Here is a 20,004-nt window from a genome sequence, read left to right as displayed (position 1 = left end):
ATTCTTTTTTTTTATGACCCCTTCAGAGCAGTCCATCAGCATTGTGCGGGAGCTTAGTTCAGTTGAAGTGACAGAACCTTTTGCAGCTGTTTTTGAAGTTGAAATCAGTATGGAACTGGTAAAACCTCCTGCATGGACTCTGAATGGAGTTGCTGTGAAGGAGAGTGCAGATGTTGAAATGGAGAAGGAGGGCACTATGCACCGTCTCACATTCAAAAAGACCAAAGCATCAATGACAGGACCTGTGCAGTTCACAGCTGGAAAGAGCAAATCTTTAGCCCAGCTCACAGTCAAAGGTAAATGTGCTGAATCATATTTATACAGCAGTTGGCCACAAGAGTTGTAAGTAAATGTCTCTAATCACATACTGTTCCTCACATTCAGAGCGTCCGCTTGAGATTGCAGAGCCCATCAAAGATGTGAAGGCGAAGGAGAAAAGCTCAGCCATACTCAGCTGCAAATTCTCTGCCCCACCCAAAGAGCCGGTGAAGTGGTTCAAAGGTCAGGTACCCCTGACTGCATCGGACAAGTATAACATTAAACAAGATGCAACAAGGGCTCAACTTACCCTTCAAGGGTTGACTGAGGAAGACAGTGGAGAATACACCTGTCAGTCCGGACCTGCTAAGACCAAAGGCGTACTTACAGTTGAAGGTATGATATGGACCTTTGAAAATACAGCAAGTCTGCAAACCACCACCTGTTTTTAAATGGTTTTGTCAACAAACTAACTCTGTCTTGTTTCTTCTGTCCAGTACGTGAAATTAAGATCACCAAGCACTTGACTGACACAGTGGTTGATGAAGACTGCGATGCAGTCTTCACAAGTGAGATTAACTATGCTGATGAAGAGGTACAGTGGCTTCTGAATGACAAGGTGCTCTTCACCAATGAAGTCAACACCATCACTCATGAAGGGAAGGTTCACAAGCTCACACTGAAGAACTTGGCACCGCAGGATGGGGGGGTTATCACCTTTCAAGTCCGCAAGGTGAAAGAGTCTGTGACACTAGAGGTTAAAGGTAAGAATCGGCATGTGTTATCTTTACAAGCACACAAAAAAAAAGATTACTGTATGAATATCTAGTTAGGGCAGGAAGTCATGCTTAATGCAAGCATTTGGACATTTCTCCCTTATTGTTCTTTAATTTCTCAATTCCCCTCCAGAGAAGCGTGCTGTGTTCCTCAAGTCTCTAGATGATGTCATTGGAGAGGAGAAAGGCATGATAACTCTAGCCTGTGAGGCGTCAAAGCCCAGGGTTTCTCCCACATGGAGAAAAGAAGGCAAAGTGTTGAAGGCTGGACCAAAGTATGAGCTCCTTCACACAGGCAAGTCTTTGGGTCTGATCATCAAGGACGTCACAAAAGAAGATGCTGGAGACTATAGTTGTGATCTTGGAACTGAGGTTTCTAAAGCAAAGGTCACCGTAAGAGGTTGGTGCTTTTATTTGAGATAGACAATTTTACAGTGTTAGCTTTCATTCATATGGTATTGTTTGGCATCATCACCAACATATGATCCTTGTCCCAAATGTAGAGATTGGCATTGGAATTACCAAATGGCTGAAGTCAGCTGAAGTGAATGAGGGAGAGACATGTAGCTTTGAATGCATCTTATCTCGTGAGAGCACAGATGAGTGTTCCTGGACTCTCAATGGCCAAACTATTAAAAATGGAGGCCGCTTCAAAGTCACCAGTAAAGGACGCAAGTACATGCTGTCCATTCAGGATGTCACTCCTGCTGATGCTGGAGAGGTGGTCTTCAACATTAAAGACCTGAGCTCCAAAACAACATTAACAGTCGAAGGTAAGACACAAATCTTATCTCTTTTTTAAGTGTGACAAAAACATTAAGGTATAAAAATAAACATGTTATCATCCCTTGTTGCAGGCAAAGCTTCGTCTGTGTCCAAAGGACTGCAGAATGTTAGTGTTGTTCAAGGGGAGGATGCTTTATTTACTTGTGAGGTTACACAGGCTAGTTACACTGTAAAATGGGCGAAGGAAAGCAAAGCCATCAAAAAGAGCCTGAAGTATGACATTAGTCAAGAGGGCAAGATCATGAAGTTGACCATCCATAATGTCACTGCTGAAGACTCTGGAGAATACAGCTGTGAAGTTGTTGGAGGTGCAACCACCAGAGCCAAGCTGGAGATCAAGGGTGAGACTGAAGATTACGTGTTTACCTTCTTCCATCTGACTGTACTTTTTGTCTTTGACTGTGTAAAACTGTTTCCCAACCCTTTTCTTTCCCTTATTCCCTTTTTTATCATCTAAATAAAACAACACAAAACAAAACAATGTAATACTATACCTAAAATTGTAACATCTCTATGTCTTATCTTCTTTTTATAGAGCCAATCCATAAATTCACAAAAGTACTGAAGGACAGCGAAGCGAAGGAGAAGAGCTCCGTAACCTTGCAGTGTGAAACCGCACAAACTCCGTCCAATGTAATATGGCTTAAAGGTCACACAGAGCTCAAGGCTGGAGGCCTATATGAGATGTCCCAGAAGGGGAGGGTCTTAACTCTCACCATCAAACACCTGGAGGAGGAAGACACCGATATCTACACTTGTGACGTCGGCACTGCCAAGTGCATGGCAAAGGTGACAGTCCATGGTAAGAAATTAAGTATGTATGTATACAAGTTTGGGGTAAGTTTTGATCTTGCAGAGCTTGAAGATTTATTTGAATATTAAATGTCCTGTACATCTTACTGTTAGAAGATATACTGTGAAATAGAGTACAGTGTGGTCGATGATAATTGCTGGTAAGGTGCTCGTTATTTTTATCCATTAGTTGAATACACCATTAGTATCTGTCGCCTGAAACTGATTCTTTTGAACGATTAACCTGAGACATTTCCACTGTTAATGTGTGAATGCCAAGCTGAATTTATTGGTTTGTTTTAATTTGAACGCCAGTTGGTGGTTATAGTGGAAAAACCACATGATGTGAATGGTTTTAAAGGAGAATCAGTCTGAGAATTTGCTTGTCGTGTCAGTCCTACTTATCTGCCTCATGTACAGCGGTGTTTAGATCATACCTGCAACAAAGCTCCCTCGATGCATGCATCTAAATGTTTTTATTAAAGGTGTTTGTCTTTAATATATTTGTCTATATGATGAGAGCCCTGTTATTTTGTTATTTAATGAATGGAAAATCACTGCCTTCGTGTCCCTCTACAGCTTTTCCCTTTGCATGCTTTTTCTGTGTTAATCCTTTAGTTGCCTTCGATTGACGATTCATGTTCTAGAGGGAGGTTTCTGCTCTCTTACTGATAGAGAGGACTCTCAGGGACAAAATCTCTGAGGTTGCTGGGGATCAGAAAGTATATGCATTCCTTGTTGTCAAAGGTGTTTGACACCACTCATAGTCAAATGTACACGTCTACTTAGTGTAGATTTGTCAAAAGTACCACAGATAAGAATAGAAATTTTCAGTATTTTGGGTTGAGAGTGTATTAAGAAGGATCGGTTGGCATTTTGTTACGCTATTCTCTGTCTTGGGGTCTGTATGATGCACATCCGCAAATTGTGAATGACATCAGTCAGCATGTGCAAATGTTCCAGAGTCACCTGTTCCCAAATGCATTGTCTTGTTATGCAAGAACTGTGCACTGTAAAAGCAAATGCTTCCTTTCTTGGTAATCCTTGTTGCATTTCAAAAGGACTTCATTCTGTAGTGTTTGTTCTGTTTTTAGATAAACTTCATTGTTGTAACTAAACCTTCATGAAAGGAAAAGGTTCGGACGACTGGAGCATGACAACTCAGACGTCATCTTTACCTCTAATCAATGTCCATCCAGCATCCCAACCCAACAAAATGCTCTTTTTTTATATAATCAAATCACTGTTCATTTTATTTTAGCTTTGCCTGCCAGTTTTAAAGAGGACCTCAAGAATCAAGAGAAAAACACAGGGGAGACTGTGACGCTTTGCTGCAAGCTATCAAAACCCGCGGCTGACGTTCAGTGGAAGAAAGGCTCAGAAATTCTAAAAGCTGGAGAGAAGTACGAGATGAAGCAAAAGGAGACGTCTTGTGAGCTCCAGATTAAGAACTTGAAGATTGAAGATAGTGGAGAGTACTCTTGCGTGTGTGGGGACAACAAGACATCTGCAACTGTAAAAGTCAATGGTATGGATTCATGAGGTTTTGGAAAGGTTTTATGTGTGTTTGTTGTATTTCCCCAAACTTCTGTTGCTTTTATCATGTTCTGCTAACACCTTCGTTAAATTGTATTTCACCTGACATTGACAAATAATGAAAACTTGGTTGTACAGCATTGCCGCCAACCTTCGTACAAAAGCTGGAGAGCCAGCAGGCTGAAGAGGGAGCTGACATTACTCTGCGCTGTGAGATCTCCGAACCTGGAGTCCCAGTGGAGTGGAAGAAGGGAACACAGGTCCTGAAGTCTGGAGAAAAGTATCAGATGAAGCAGAAGGCCTCTGTGAATGAACTCCTGATCAACAAAGTCGTGCCTGAAGACAGTGGAGACTACAGCTGTGTGTGTGGAGACCAGAAGACCACAGCCAGCCTCAACATTAAGGGTAGGAAGAGGATTATTAAAGAGTCGGTCTGACTAACATCCTTAAAAGAATTGTCTAGAATGTCTTTTTATATGTGCGTATTTAGACATGTTTCTTTGGAGATTGCATGTCATCATGGATTGCAAATTGTCAGTGTTTTTTGTGTTCCATACATATATATACTGTATATATATATGTGTGTGTTTTACATCCTGGCATGCCACTGACTGCTAACCAACTGTTAAATGCTCAGCCCAACCAGTGACCTTCAAACAAAAGCTAGAGAGCCAGCAGGCTGAAGAGGGAGCTGACATTACTCTGCGCTGTGAGATCTCCAAACCTGGAGTCCCAGTGGAGTGGAAGAAGGGAACACAGGTCCTGAAGTCTGGAGAAAAGTATCAGATGAAGCAGAAGGCCTCTGTGAATGAACTCCTGATCAACAAGGTGGTGCCTGAAGACAGTGGAGACTACAGCTGTGTGTGTGGAGACCAGAAGACCACAGCCAGCCTCAACATTAAGGGTAGGAAGAGGATTTACAAAGAGTCGGTTCATGGAGCACTTTATAGAAACTGCATGCAACAGGTTTTCAGATGTTTATATTAAGACATGTTTGTTTACGAGTCTGCATGTCATTGTGTATTGCAAATTGTCATTTTAGTTTGGGTTTTTTCTTTTTTTTGTTTCATATTTTTATATTTTATGTAATGGCATGCCACTGATTGCTAACCAACGGATTCATGCTCAGCCCAACCAGTGACCTTCAAACTAAAGTTAGAGAGCCAGGAGGCTGAAGAGGGAGCTGACATTACTCTGCGCTGTGAGATCTCCAAACCTGGAGTCCCAGTGGAGTGGAAGAAAGGAACACAGGTCCTGAAGTCTGGAGAAAAGTATCAGATGAAGCAGAAGGCCTCTGTGAATGAACTCTTAATCAACAAGGTGGTGCCTGAAGACAGTGGAGACTACAGCTGTGTGTGTGGAGACCAGAAGACCACAGCCAGCCTCAACATTAAGGGTAGGAAGAGGATTTACAAACAGTCGGTTCATGGAGCACTTTATAGAAACTGCATGCAAAAGATTTTCATATGTTCATATTTGTTTTAGAGGCAGGATTTCAGCATTATGTTATCATCATGCATCTTGTCAACGTTTTATTGTGTTCTGTATCTTTCTCCTCATTTTGGAAATTTCTTGTATTCTGTTTCGTGTTATTACTGTGTTCTAACTGAGTCAGTGCCCCTACAGTAAGTTGCACATTTTCATTTTTCCCTATCTGGTATTGTTTTGAGGTAAAAGTCTCCTTGAGGTGGTGGCATGTAATGTCATTAACCTCAGAAAGTAAAACATCAGGGGAGATGTTCATTCATTGTCAGACCGGTTCAGCACATGCAAACCTGTGCCCCTTATAGAAGAGTAAAAACAGCAACAGTTTAGTCTAATAGATGCAAATATGCAATGTCACAACCCAAAGACAAAGAAAGTAATAGCTTCTGCAATTCTAACATGTATGCTAACTGCAGGCAATCAATGGTGCCAGCACATAGTGCTGCCTACTGCCATCCAACATTGTACCACACTACCCTCCACGGGTTATTACATAACCACACGAAAACACATTGTATGTCATCGATGTAGAACACCATGTGTTTGCTTTAGAGGTTTTATGACTAAATACACAAAATCAGATTTTCTTTACTTCTTTTCAACCTCTGAAACTTATCTTCCTTCCTCCTGAACTATCCTGAAGAACACAGGATTTAGTAGTTGGTGTGCTTGGGTTAACACCTCATACACATTAAAGATTGATAGAAAACCTTAAACATACACATGAACATCAACTATGACAAAGGAAAGACAGGTGGTACATATGTCAAAGTTGACACAGCAATTTCATTCATTGCCTGTAAATGGCACACATGGCCATAGCTGCATCTTTAGTTTTAAACTGCTGCTGTTGTACTTTTCTTGCTCAGGTTGAACTGGGACTGCAAGTCCAAAACTGCACTGTTATAACTGCTGGCACAGCAGCTCTGCAACTGGGTGATTTGACTGGTTCTGGGTGCTTTGCATCAGTGATATATGAATGCGTGACCTTGCTTTTCATGTCTTGCAAACGGTTGCTAACCAACTGATAAATACTCAGCCCAACCAGTGACCTTCAAACAAAAGCTGGAGAGCCAGGAGGCTGAAGAGGGAGCTGACATTACTCTGCGCTGTGAGATCTCCAAACCTGGAGTCCCAGTGGAGTGGAAGAAAGGAACACAGGTCCTGAAGTCTGGAGAAAAGTATCAGATGAAGCAGAAGGCCTCTGTGAATGAACTCCTGATCAACAAGGTGGTGCCTGAAGACAGTGGAGACTACAGCTGTGTGTGTGGAGACCAGAAGACCACAGCCAGCCTCAACATTAAGGGTAGGAAGAGGATTTACAAAGAGTCGGTTCATGGAGCACTTTATAGAAATTGCATGTTTGTTTATGAGTCTGCATGTCATTGTGTATTGCAAATTGTCATTTTAGTTTGGGTTTTTTCTTTTTTTTGTTTTGTATATTTTTATATTTTATGTAATGGCATGCAACTGATTGCTAACCAACTAATACATGCTCAGCCCAACCAGTGACCTTCAAACAGAAGCTAGAGAGCCAGGAGGCTGAAGAGGGAGCTGACATTACTCTGCGCTGTGAGATCTCCAAACCTGGAGTCCCAGTGGAGTGGAAGAAGGGAACACAGGTCCTGAAGTCTGGAGAAAAGTATCAGATGAAGCAGAAGGCCTCTGTGAATGAACTCCTGATCAACAAAGTGGTGCCTGGAGACAGTGGAGACTACAGCTGTGTGTATGGAGACCAGAAGACCACAGCCAGCCTCAACATTAAGGGTAGGAGGATTTTTAATTTAAATGTGCAAAGTGTATTAGGTGTATTAATTCAAAAAATACATGTTATGGTGCCATATACTTGTGATCTTTGTCACTGCAGGAGATTCATTGTAAGCTGGTTTCAAACTATCTGTTTAATTAATCAGAGGAATATTTTACTACACTTTAAATTTGTCTTGACTGAGGTGCTTGCTTTTGCTGTGCTATTTTTGTCACTGCTTTTTTGTCACACACTTGTTGTCTCTGCTGGCTCATAAAATGTCAGCATTCTTGTGCGTGTCTAATACGAGATTTACCAGATGCTTCCTTCACATTGTATGTGGTGGATCATTCAGTTGGATGTCTGCCTGGACTGCTTTTCTGCAGTGTGCTCTGTGCTGTGCTGCAGAGTTTGAATTTTGATCTTTTTTCTTTTGAAGATTTTCATTCCTTTTTTTGTTCCTTTTTTGTTACTGTGCATTTGAAATTACAAAACAGAAAAGCCGAATTCTCTTTACATCACACAATTTGTCATTTTAGCAGCTCTTTCTTCTTGCTGCTCTTTTGTCTTTCTTTTTTTTCATACTAGTGTTGAACATTGATAATGTATGCAGGTCCATTAACTGTTCTTGTCTATTTACACACACCTATTCATCTCTGTTCATGTTGTATTGTAGTTATCAGCTGTGTTGTGTAGTGCTTTCTCATTTCTGAAATTTGAAACTTACAAGTTGTAAGCCATTTCTTCAGGTTATATTTAGTTTTCACTTATTATAGTTAAACACTGTAGATGATCAAGTATGTAACAAATTGTTTCCAGCTTCCCCTTCAGCTACTAAAGTGGAATCTAAGAGGCAGGAGACCAAAGAAACAATGGAAGGTATGGAAGAAAGATAGCAATGTGCTGGCTTGACTTTCAGCTTCATGTGCTCTGTCCATACTGATAATGGCCTTTGTGTTGCCATGTGCAACTTGCCCTTAAATTGTGCCTGTAAATATTGGCCGTATGTAGCTTATGATAAATGTATTCCAGTGGCATTATTTCTTTATAGCTTACCATATTTTTTAGCAGCTTTGTTTGCCTCTGTTGTGTCAACTGTTCCTTCTTATAGTACGTTTGTGTTTTACACTTGGGTCTTTTTTCTCAGTGCTGTATTCCAGTATATGTAGCATAGCCAGCTCATTTAGAAAGAAGGAAGAAGAAACCTTGTATTTGTGTTAACTGTGGTCGTAACATGATGATGGTTTAAAGATCTGTCGTTGTCTGAAGTTTACATGTGCATAATTTACTTGTGCGTAGCATGGCTCACTGTCCTTTACATGACATTTGCGTGGTTTGTCGAGACTGAAGGTCTTTGGATTTGTGGGTTAATCAAGCTGTGTTGGTGTTGGTCTGGCATTGTCACTGGCTGCTGTCATTACACTTTAAGCAACATTTCTATTTCCCTATCATATTTACATTTCAGCCAAGACACCTGAAGCTCTGTCTGCTAAAGACAAGCACAAGAAGCAAGAGATAAAAGAGACTGTGGAAGGTAATTCTCTGAAAACTCTTGGCTTTTAATGTGCTATCAATGTGTGCGACGCATTGCTTTGTTGAATGGAAAATAAAAGTGAGAAACACACATTAAGATATTCAGTACTTAACACTGTCACTCATGTCTTGGCTGCTGACGGTTGTTATGAGACAGAAACTTGTTGGGTCATGAACTGGCTTACATTGTGTCTTGTTTCAAGAATTTGCTTCAAGACTAAATATGGTTTTCTTGTGGCTATTTCTTCTGGCTGCTGTTAAATGTGGCTTTTTTTAATTCATCTGTCACGTGATCTGTGTCAGCTGTTGGCCTTGTGCTACTGTGGTCGAATCTCAACATCTGTGGATTTCTATGGTCATTTTGTTGCATGGAAGCTGACTTATTGGTATGCTGTTATTACATGCAGCTGGTGCTGGTATTCTAAGGTAATGTGGGTTAAAATGTGGGTCCATATGTTGTGTTCAATTTCATAGCAGTGACACTGCCATCTACTGGACAGACTCCTGAACAACAGCTACTCAAACAGGAGATTCAGAAAGATTCTCAACAGCTTAAAGTTGGAGGTGAAGGTAATGAGACACGTTTGCATGGCTTTTAACGGACACTATGACATTTGTCAATACTGTACGCATGGTCTTCTTTTGTCGGATGTAATTTCAAGCTTGCAGAAAAATACACTTACCAAGAAAGACGTGCTATAAATATGGAGGCAGCTTACTTTGGATTTACTGTCTGTGCTGTAGGTTATGTTGCCTGGTGAATGTGTAAGATATATTAAAAAGGTGGCTGTTTACCTGCCAGCCCTCGTCTGTGTTGCTGTTCTGTTTTTTAATGCTTTGGTTACTCCTCTTCTGTCTTGAGTTTTAAACATTTTGATGCTATAATTGCATTCTTGGCAGTTCTGTGTTGGGTTGTTGCTTTGCGTTGGATTATTGATATGATGAGCGGAGAGGCTTTATTGTTTTTGCTTGTAGCTTCATTGATTTTGACTGCTCTCCGTTCTCGCAGATGTTACTTACCCTCATTTTGACACTAAGGACATTTGTCAGTAAGTTGTAAACAGGCGGCAGTAGACTGGGCGTACTGGGTCATTTGTGTGCTTTACTGGCTCTGGTCATCTTCCTCTTATAGAACTCACCCCTGCAAGATTGTGAGGTTAATGTTGTGTTTTATCCCAGTTGAAATGATTGCTGCTGAAATAGCTGCCAAACAAGATACACAGAGGCAGCGGACCAAAGAGCCAATAGAAGGTATGCAAATATTTATCCTCTTTATTGGCCGTGTCCGTCCTCGTTGTCTCCTGCCACATTCATCTCAGTCTTTGTGTTGCCAAATGCGGGTGTCTCTACTGATGTTCCTTATGTCTATGGTGTATCAAGCATGTTGTATGGGGCTGCTGTAAAGGGTCAACTAATTTAATGTTCAATATAATACGCACAACTATGTTTTCATTAGTGTATAACTAATGAATCATAATGAGCCTTTATATCTACAGATGTTGAGGGTACTCCTCTAGTTCCGAACAGATGAATGAAACACACCCCATGGTCCTATAAGATTAGAGTAACAGAAGGCTACGATACAGGGATAGATGGCTTTAATATTGTAGAAAAACTCTTGAATAAGGAAGACTAGATTCAAAGTATTAAAGTTTAAATTGAATTTATTATTCTTGTACAAGAAGGAGTGTTTAACAGTGGGTTACAGAGAAAAGGCTCCCTGAGGAGCTCTAACAGTTGGTTCTTATACATTTTTAAAAAATGGGCTGTCTCGGACACCTCCCACCTGATACAGATAATATCGTAACAATCCTTTTTGGTTTTCTGCTCAGTAATGAACATTATGTATCAAAATGACACTTCTCAGGCCTGTTTCTCACGTCCTTGTCTCTCCTGTCCTTGAACTACTGATATCTCTCCCTGCCATCCTCAGCAAAACACAGTCCAAATAAGGGAAGTGCACGAGACATGCAAAATCAAAACATCTGAACCCCAGTATAAATCCTAATTGTTGTAACAAATATTGGATTACATTGGGTGCTGTTTTTAATGCCTGGTCATAGCTGTGAAGCGATAGCAGTTCCTTGTGTTTCCGTCTGTTAATTGTTTGTGCTTCTTATGTTTTCTCCTGGAAGTGGTATGATTGTTTCAAATAAGAGATTTGGAAGCTGTTATTATTTGTACAGAAGATACAGGAGGTACTCAAGACCTGTTGGTTTGGTTTGGCTTGACGTGCTGTATATTGTGGCTTGTGACCCTATGTTTATGCTTCAGTCTGTATATCGGTGTGCTGTGCGGTTCGTGTTTATTTTTATGCCATACTGTTAAACTTATAAATGATGATGATGAAAGCGGAATGCATCATGATAATATGTTGCTGGAACATGCTCAACAAATGCTCACTGGATTAATAGACTCTAAACATCAAATTTGTGGCTGCTGGTTAAGGGTATAATCAGGCTTAAATGTTTTATCACAGCGGTTAAGACTCCAAATGCTGCAGCAGATGTGACATTACACTCTAAGGAGTGATCATGACTGCCTGTGCGTTTTTTTTTTTTAAGATAGTGTTTTTCTTGGGGCACATTACATAAATACTCTGTATCGTATGACAAGTCAAGTGAAAAACAGTCAGGTGTTGATGGTATTTTGTTTGTTCTGGACACTGTGGCTCTAAAACGTGTGTGGCACATTTGTGACCGAACAAGACAATGGTGGAGATTTCCAGTTTATGTAAGGTGAATTAAACCTACATTATATGTCTACAAATAATTGCAACAGAGAAGTCACCTAAGAAGCAGGTATCCAAAAGAGATACGTATAAAGAGAAGTGTTGTAAAGAAACTATTCAGTTTTTCCTTTTCATGCTGTGATGCTACACTTCAAAGCTGTTATTTTGAGACATAACATCCTGGCACATCCGTTCTTGTCGGCTGATTAGTTGGAAACTCTGTACTGGTGAGTGCATTTAGTTGGAGTCAATAAATCCTCTCTGTTGGTTTCATTATTGCTGTTGTTTGTGTAATTTATCAGTTCGGCAACATCCTTTATTGATTTATTCATCTAAAATTCCACTGTTATTCTCTCTTTTGTGCTGCTTTGTTTTTAGCAGAGTAAATATTTAAAGTCTTATTAAATTAATTACACCTGCAGAAAGAGTGAAAAGCATTTGGCGCCTGAAGCCATCCCAAAAAAGTGAAAGGACAAGGTAGAAGTTTTTGTGACACTCGCTCATTGTTTATTCCCCTCAGTTCTGTCATGGTTTCCATGTTGACTTGTGTGTGCTGTTTAATCAGTCCTGTTTGTTGTTGCTTACTTTTTCATTCATTAATGAATGCCAGATTTGCTTTTTTCTGGATTTCTGTTGTCTCGTGGTCAGAATAATTAAGGCTATGACAGACTTGATACTTAGCTGTGGAGTGTGGATCATTGGCTGTACATCAGTGCTGCTGTTTCCTTACACAACATACTGTAGTTTATGTATAGTGTCTAATTTGAAATATCTGGTGTCTAATTTGAACAGCACACATAAACAAATTGAATCTAATCAAAATGATTCAATCCCCAGTTCGTCCAGTCGTAGTTATTCAAGACCTGGAGAGCCAGGAGGCTGAGGAGGGAGGTAGCGCCACTCTGCACTGCGAACTTTCTAAACCTGGACTCCATGTCGAGTGGAAGAAGGAAACTCAAGTCCTGAGTTGTGGAGAAAAATACCAAATCAAACAAACAGGATTCACTTATGAGCTGCTCATCTGTGATTTGAGACCCGGGGACACAGGAAGCTACTCATGCCGTGCAGAGAACACAATAAGCTCAGCCTCTCTCGTAGTGAATGGTAGGATGAACCATGTCATCATCTCTTTTTTGTCTTCAGTCTTTTAAATCCACTCTTTTTTTTTATTTCACTGTATTTTTTCACCACCATTCTTGACCTTACTGTTGATAAACTTCTTTTCATTTCATCAGCTGCCCCAGTTGTTTTCACAAAGGAGCTTGAAAGCTCTTTAACGGCTGATGAGGGGGACAGTGTAACCCTGCACTGTGAGCTTTCTAAACCTGGTGTTCCTCTGGAGTGGAGGAAAGGAGAACTTGGTCTTTGTCCTTGTGCCAAGTATGAAATCAGACAAACAGGACACCTGGCTACACTAATAATCAATGATTTAGACCCAGAGGATTCTGGGAGTTACACATGTGACACTGGTGACCGTCAAAGCACTGCACAACTAGCTGTGAAGGGTACGCTTGCTAAAACTGTTGTTTCGAGTGGAGATACTTGAGTTGTAAAATAATAGACTTATTCTTGAATATATTTTTTCTATATTAATTCTATGAAAAAATAAGCCTTTATCTTATATAATTAGTCAGTTAATGTTGGTTGTAATGCTTTATTGTGTAACACCGGGGTTTGATGAAAAGCATACATATATCATCTTGGATGATGATTAAGATGTGAGACTGACTTGGATGTGTATGACTCACTTTTACATTTATGTGTGTGGCGGGGCTATAAATTGTGCCAGACTACTCCTGGTTTAGTTTTTTTCCCCCTAATTCGGTCCATTTCCTCCCCTGCAGCCCAGCCTGTGCTTTTCAAAACACAGCTGCAGAACCTTGAAAGAGAGGCAGGGGAGAACGCTAGCCTTCGCTGCGAGACCACAAAGCCCGGAGCAATTGTGGTTTGGAGGTGCGATGACAGAGTACTGACATCCAGCAGCAAATATCACCTGAAACAGGAAGGAACCGTAGTCGAGCTTGTCATCTATAAACTGCAGGGGGCTGACTCAGGAGAATACTCCTGCGATACAGGCAGCCAGAAGACTTCAGCTGTCCTCACTGTGCAGGGTAGGAACTCTTCTATTTAAGTCCTATTTATGCACCCTTTGGAGCCACGTCTTTCTACGTGCCCTATGTCACTCCAACACTTGAGCATGTCATGAATCAACCTTTCATGTGGAGATCTTTGCTGTCTTCCTGACTGCATCTAAATGTTCTCGTCTCACCCCACGTGTGTTCTTTCTTTGCAGTTCACTGTCTTCAAAGCACTTGTAGTTATTCACACAATCACTTTTCTGTTGAGCTTGATCACTTGATCTCATCTCATCATTTGTGCCTGTCTCTTTTCACAACCATTAATTCACCCTATAGTGTTTTTTCTTCACTTGGTACTCACAATAACAGCTCAACATGAATCTTTATATATCTAATCCCACTTGAATGACAATCTGCACAACTAGACCTGTATCTTTGTCGAGCACGTGACTTCAGACAAATATGTAACTATTCCGCTTGAATGTATCTGTCAAACAGAGGTTGAGGTTAACATAGTGAAATTCCTGGAGAGCTGTGTTGTATACGAGGGAGAAGACGTCCGCTTTGAATGTCTGGTTTCTCATGAGGAGGCACCTCTTGCCCAGTGGAAACTCCAAGATGTCCCACTACAAAATAATGAAATGAACCTTATCAAAACCGAAGGCCCGGTGCACAGCCTCACACTCAGAGGTGTCACCAAAGCGGACTCAGGAACAGTCACTTTCACAGTGGGTAACCACACTTCCACTGCTTCTCTCACAGTCAGAGGTTAGTAAAATATTAAGCATTTTCTTTCTTGGAATGAGAATGAATACTTACTTTGCTTCTATTTGTAACATTTGGACTTTTTCTACCCATGATTTCTTCTTCCTTGTGGCACAACTTCACTCTATCCTTACTTCATCTTCCTAAAACATGGATGCTTGTGGTCTCACTTTTTATTTTAACATCCTTTCCACTTCCTACAACATATGCATGTTCACTCTCTCGTCCATTGAACTTGAACTACTATATGATTCAAATCACATATTGGTCATCTTGATCAACTGTAATTCTTGTTGCTCTACAGCATGTTTTCTGCAGTATAGACTTCCTTGACTGTCCGTACACATTATTCAAATAACTTTGCGCATGTCCTCAAAATTCACTAAGCGATTGACCTCTTTAGATTATTCAGTAATTGAAATTGAACATTTTTGTCGTGGCTTTTGGCTTGTGGTCTTTTGATTTGAGTTCTGCCAGGAATTTTTTGTAGCATGTCATCCACCATTTCTCTCTCATATTCACCTCTGTTTTGTCCCCAACAAAAGATAAACCAAACAATTACTTCTGATTTTCAAGAGTGTATTTGTATTTTATTTTTTAACACTCATGAATCCTTTGTGTTGTTTTATGGTGCTCACAGACACACACACAGACCACGAACATATTACTTGATTGATTTGATTGCTGAGTTTTACCTCAAACTTTTAAATGAACTGTTCATGCTCTGTTTTAAGCTTCTTGGTGGTATAGAATTGGTAGAATTAGACCATATATATTGTCCCTTGTGGTTACAGTGTGTTTTGTGGTGGCCATGTTTACCCAAAATACTTTTGAAATCGTTCATTCATCCTAATTTATGATGATCTTTCTGGCAGCCGCACCTGTACTGTTCAAGAAGGAGCTGGAAAGTCAAGAGGCCACTGAAGGAGACAAGGCCACCCTGTCTTGTGAGACATCCAACCCTGACCGCAAGGTGACCTGGCTGAAGGGCTCAACTGTGCTCACACATGGAGACAAGTACAGTATTGAGCAGAGAGCTACCACTCATATCCTGGACATACACAAGCTGAATCTGAAGGATAGTGGAGAATATACCTGTGATACAGGAGACAAGAGAAGCACTGCTACCCTGACTGTGAAAGGTAACACAGCTTCATCTCATCTATGTCTCTTGTCTCCTCTTGTCTTAATCTCCCCTGAAGTTCATTTTACACTCATCCTTTCCATTAACAAGCCCTGGATCATATCTTCTGCTCAGCATCTATTTATCTTTAGTCATTTCTGTTCAATTTGTTTTATTTGGTATAGATTAGTTTAGTATTTTCTTTAAAATCTTGCACTACTGAAGACTGACAGTTAGTTTTCCACATGCACTATGACTTGAGGCATTGAGTATAAAGTAACTATTAAAATGAGATTCTTGGTCACCTTCTTACTGATGCCTTTGGAAACCCTGCTGAGATCTGATCACTGACCTCCCATCATCCCACTCACCCTCAGAGCATGTGCGCATCCTCCGAGAACTCTGCGATATCACTGTGATCACTGGGCAAGACGCTGTCTTTGAGGTTGAGTTGTCACACTCAGGCGTGACAAACGGGGAATGGTGGCTCGGAGACAACCACCTCCAAAATAACGACCTGAATCAAATGAGCATCAATGGCAGAGTGCACCGTTTAGCCCTAAAGATGGTGACAACAGATGAATCAGGGGATGTCGCCTTTGTACTGGGAGAAGAGAAGAGTGTGGCCTGTCTTCTGGTGGAGGATAAACCCAAAGGTAAAGGAGATGACATCACCAGCTCCATCAACCACCAAACAGCTTTGTCTTGGCAAAAGGAAATATGCTGGCACAAAAAAATGAATGAAACAATAAAAATGCTAACACAAATATTGTAAAAAATAAAAATAAAAATCAGTACTCAATTTATTAAACGTTATAGTTTTATAGCTTAGTTTCTTTGTTGGATTTTACAAACCTGAAAGTACCCTAGTTATATTTCAGATGAAATTGTTAGATCTTTATTCAGTATTTGTGATAGCATAGAATAATCACTGCATGCATGTGTCTTTGGAGCTTTTAAAATATTGATGCCAGAGCTTTAAAAAAAAAAGGGAAAAGGAAAATGCAGCATATAAATGCCACCATTGTTAAATATAGTTTTGGGTTTCCCATATTTACAGTGCTAATACTAGAGAAGCCACACAACACAGTGGCGTTAGAGGGTGAAACTGCCACTCTGGCCTGCACCATCTCTGACCCCAAGGCCACTCTCACCTGGATCAGAAACAATGTGGCCATCAAAGCAGGTCTCAAGTATGACCTCAGGAACAACGGAGCGTTCCACCAGCTTCATATCCACAACCTGGTGCCTGACGACTCAGGAACATACACATGTGACACTGGAGATGCACAGTGTGATGTCACCTTGACTGTGGAAGGTAAAGAATGATGCCACCTCTAAAAAAAAACAGTCCCTTTCCTGTTGATCAGACTCCACAATGTGGACCGAGATAAGAAATTGAAATGAACAGCTGAAATATTCTTGAACTTCGACTCTCTCAACCACAGACTTAGAGATATTTGTCTTGTTATCTCAACTATCTGATGCCTAAACTTTGCATCTCAACAGCTGATGCAAAACTTTCCCATTTTAAATTCTTACCAGGTGCCCCAGTGTTCTTCCACGAAGAGCTCAAGAACCAGGATGCCATAGAGGGTGATGATATTACCCTGCGCTGTAAGCTGTCTAAGCCAGCTGTTCGTGTTGAGTGGAGGAAAGGAGGCATGGTCCTCCAGCCCAGTAAGAAATATGAGATGAGGCAGGAAGGGTGCGTTCAAAAGCTCTGTATATGGAACCTGGAGCCTGAAGACAGTGGCTATTACACCTGTGACGCAGGAGACCAGCTCACTACAGCTTCTTTGGCGGTGCAAGGTAGCCTATCTTAATATTATGCGTCTATCCTCAAGTTAACTTAAGGCCAAGTAGTTTAATTCTAACTATATGCTTAGATTTATATCTATTTTGACAAATAGAATAGTAGGTTTGTTTTAGGAATGGCCTACGTCTTTGTAAACTTGTTGCATGGTGTCATTTTCTGTCTGTCTTGTATATGTTGCTGTGTCAAATTGTATGTAATGCTGATAATGAGTACGTTAGAGGCTCAGTGTATGCATATGTGTATTTTTCACTCAACAGTGAAAGAAGTCTTCATTGTGTGTGGTCTTAAGACCACCGACGTCTTTGTTGGGGAATGGGCAACCTTCTCCTGCCAGCTGTCTGGTAGGGCACCAGGCAAGGTGCAGTGGTGGCTGGATGGCACCTTGCTGGAAAACAGCTCCTTTAATGAGATAGGGATGAGCCAGGGCCACATCTACACACTCATCCTAAAGAACCTGGCCACAGATGACTCTGGCACTGTCATGTTCAAAACTGGCAGTTTAACATCAACAGCCAAGCTTTTAGTCAAAGGTATCACATTGTAAAGACAGTCAGTAGAGACTGAGACACTGCAGAACAAACATTTCTTACAATTGTTATCTGTCTCACAACAATATTTGTATTCTAAATCCAAGGTTGTGTTGTTGTCACTACAATTTAATACAGTGCAACACTAATCATAATTCGGAATTAAATAGTAGGCCTCAGAGCCTCTGTTTTCTAGTTAATGATTGGCCAAATAACAAAATATAATTTGGTGCAATTCTTCTGAATATGAGTCATGAATATATCATGACTTATGATGCATTCTGCAGGGTTCCTGAAAACGTTTGAATTTCACGAGTAGATTATTCGTGGATATTTTTACATTCTAGTGCTTTGTCATGCATGAGCAGCATTGTTTCTAATTCCATCAATAATAATAATGGCAGTAGAGAGTTCCACGCTGTATGCTTTGATATAACCAAAACATACAACTGGGTGCAGCATCACAGCAAAGTTATTAGAGTTACTGATGATTAATTGTGATATTTCTGCTCCTCTTTCGGATTCTCTGTGTGCTATATGTTGGGCTGCTGAATGATAAATCATGATAATCACGATTATGTTTCTCACTGTTCAACTATTCATCCATCTTTGGGAGCAAAGTAGTTTTGTAGCCCTTAATCTTTTACCTGCACTGTTACATTATAAAGCTTGCTCTAATTGTACACGTCTTATCATCAAAATATGGTGTGACGTGCAATCAGGATGGCCGTGAATGGCCGTCTGTCTCTATCTGTGTGTCAAACTTTGCACTAAAACTCAGTTGTATCTTCATTTATCAAGTCTTAATCATCCTTACGATAGGATTTCCTGATGGCTGAGTAGATCTCTGTTGTTGAGGCTAGCAGTCCTGGTGGATGTTGCTGCTCGTACACTGACGTCATTGACGTCTCCCTGTTGTTTCGCTAATTGCTGTTCAATATTTAATCACCTGCAGCTGCAGGAAGAAGAGGTGAGTCAATCACAGCATCTGTGATTTGGGATCCCTCCAGTCGTTGTTTCAGAAAATGGACTCTTAAATTTCCAAGTGGCATTTATTTAGGCTTAATAGGAGGAACCAAAAGCATGATCGTGATTATTATATGGTTAAAGGTGCAGCCCTGATTGATGTGTTTCTTGATAATGTAAATGATGAATATACAAATTTGGATTTAGTGAATAGTTGGCTTGGTTTTGGTGATGCTAAGGTTTTATTCAAGTTTTATTATACAAAGTTAGTGAACCACTGAACAGTGACAACAGAAATGCTATGGTAGGAAAAGTGCTGCTCCACCCATCCTTGCAGGCCGGCTGCTGTTAAATAACCTCCACTATCCATCCCTGTCCCCTAACCTTCAAGCACTAAAACCTCTAACCCCCCCTATACCTACCTTACAAGTTTGACATTTCTATCCATTTATCACCCCAACATCTGTCAGCACTTCTTGGCCCTTGATTGTGACCATTACCCCGAACCTTGACATTGGGCTTTTTGACCCCCTATTCATTTAGAGGAGTCACATAGGACCATACAGTGGTCACAGTGGAGATAAATACTTAACTGTACCATGGCACATACAATTTGTATCAGAGAACCCATAATATAATATCAGGCACATATGAGCGTCACTTCAACGTGGTTTTGGGGGTTATAAAGCCCATAAGTCATTCGGCATGTCCTGTTCTTATCCTTACATCTAATGGCCAATCCCTGACTCTATGACCCCTGACCCCAACCTCAGATCCCACAGTTGAAGTGGTGAACGAGATGCAGGACCTTCGGGTGCTCGAAAACCAACCGGCTGAGTTCATCTGCCAGTTCTCAAGGCCAGTCAAGGCTGAGTGGAAGAAAAATGGGCAGCCATTGCAGCCTGATGGCCGAAGGGTGGTAGTGGAGCAGGACTGGAGTGTGGCTCGCTTGTACATTAGCCATGTGTCCTCTGAGGACAGGGGCACATACTCCTGTGAGGCAGAGGGGACCTGCGTGGTCGCTTCACTTCATGTGGAAGGTGAGCTTCCCTCCACATGGAAAGAGCACCAATCTTTAGGGA

General features: G+C 40.9%; 1 protein-coding gene across 13 annotated transcripts in view; it reads left to right on the top strand.

Annotated features, from left to right (window-relative positions):
• The window catches only part of obscnb (obscurin, cytoskeletal calmodulin and titin-interacting RhoGEF b), a 51,335-nt gene that overhangs the window by 15,773 nt on the left and 15,558 nt on the right, over positions 1-20,004 (top strand). The window contains exons 26-50 of one of the 13 annotated variants that reach the window (XM_027290525.1): positions 27-296; positions 385-654; positions 756-1,022; positions 1,168-1,434; positions 1,538-1,807; positions 1,892-2,161; positions 2,356-2,622; positions 3,874-4,140; positions 4,287-4,553; positions 4,786-5,052; positions 5,278-5,544; positions 6,673-6,939; positions 7,134-7,400; positions 8,200-8,259; positions 8,846-8,914; positions 9,388-9,483; positions 10,093-10,164; positions 13,489-13,755; positions 14,221-14,490; positions 15,363-15,629; positions 15,988-16,266; positions 16,671-16,928; positions 17,156-17,422; positions 17,687-17,959; positions 19,696-19,962. In XM_027290525.1, the coding sequence (XP_027146326.1) occupies positions 27-296; positions 385-654; positions 756-1,022; positions 1,168-1,434; positions 1,538-1,807; positions 1,892-2,161; positions 2,356-2,622; positions 3,874-4,140; positions 4,287-4,553; positions 4,786-5,052; positions 5,278-5,544; positions 6,673-6,939; positions 7,134-7,400; positions 8,200-8,259; positions 8,846-8,914; positions 9,388-9,483; positions 10,093-10,164; positions 13,489-13,755; positions 14,221-14,490; positions 15,363-15,629; positions 15,988-16,266; positions 16,671-16,928; positions 17,156-17,422; positions 17,687-17,959; positions 19,696-19,962 (5,928 nt within the window). The remainder of the gene's footprint in view (positions 1-26; positions 297-384; positions 655-755; positions 1,023-1,167; positions 1,435-1,537; positions 1,808-1,891; positions 2,162-2,355; positions 2,623-3,873; positions 4,141-4,286; positions 4,554-4,785; positions 5,053-5,277; positions 5,545-6,672; positions 6,940-7,133; positions 7,401-8,199; positions 8,260-8,845; positions 8,915-9,387; positions 9,484-10,092; positions 10,165-13,488; positions 13,756-14,220; positions 14,491-15,362; positions 15,630-15,987; positions 16,267-16,670; positions 16,929-17,155; positions 17,423-17,686; positions 17,960-19,695; positions 19,963-20,004) is intronic. The other 12 variants (XM_027290527.1, XM_027290532.1, XM_027290537.1 and 9 more) reach the window with 12 other exon arrangements.

The sequence above is a fragment of the Larimichthys crocea genome, chromosome II, assembly GCF_000972845.2.
Source record: "Larimichthys crocea isolate SSNF chromosome II, L_crocea_2.0, whole genome shotgun sequence".
NCBI lineage: Eukaryota > Metazoa > Chordata > Actinopteri > Sciaenidae > Larimichthys > Larimichthys crocea.
Note: the sequence above shows the minus strand (reverse complement) of the source record. Positions and strands in the feature narration are given on the sequence as shown.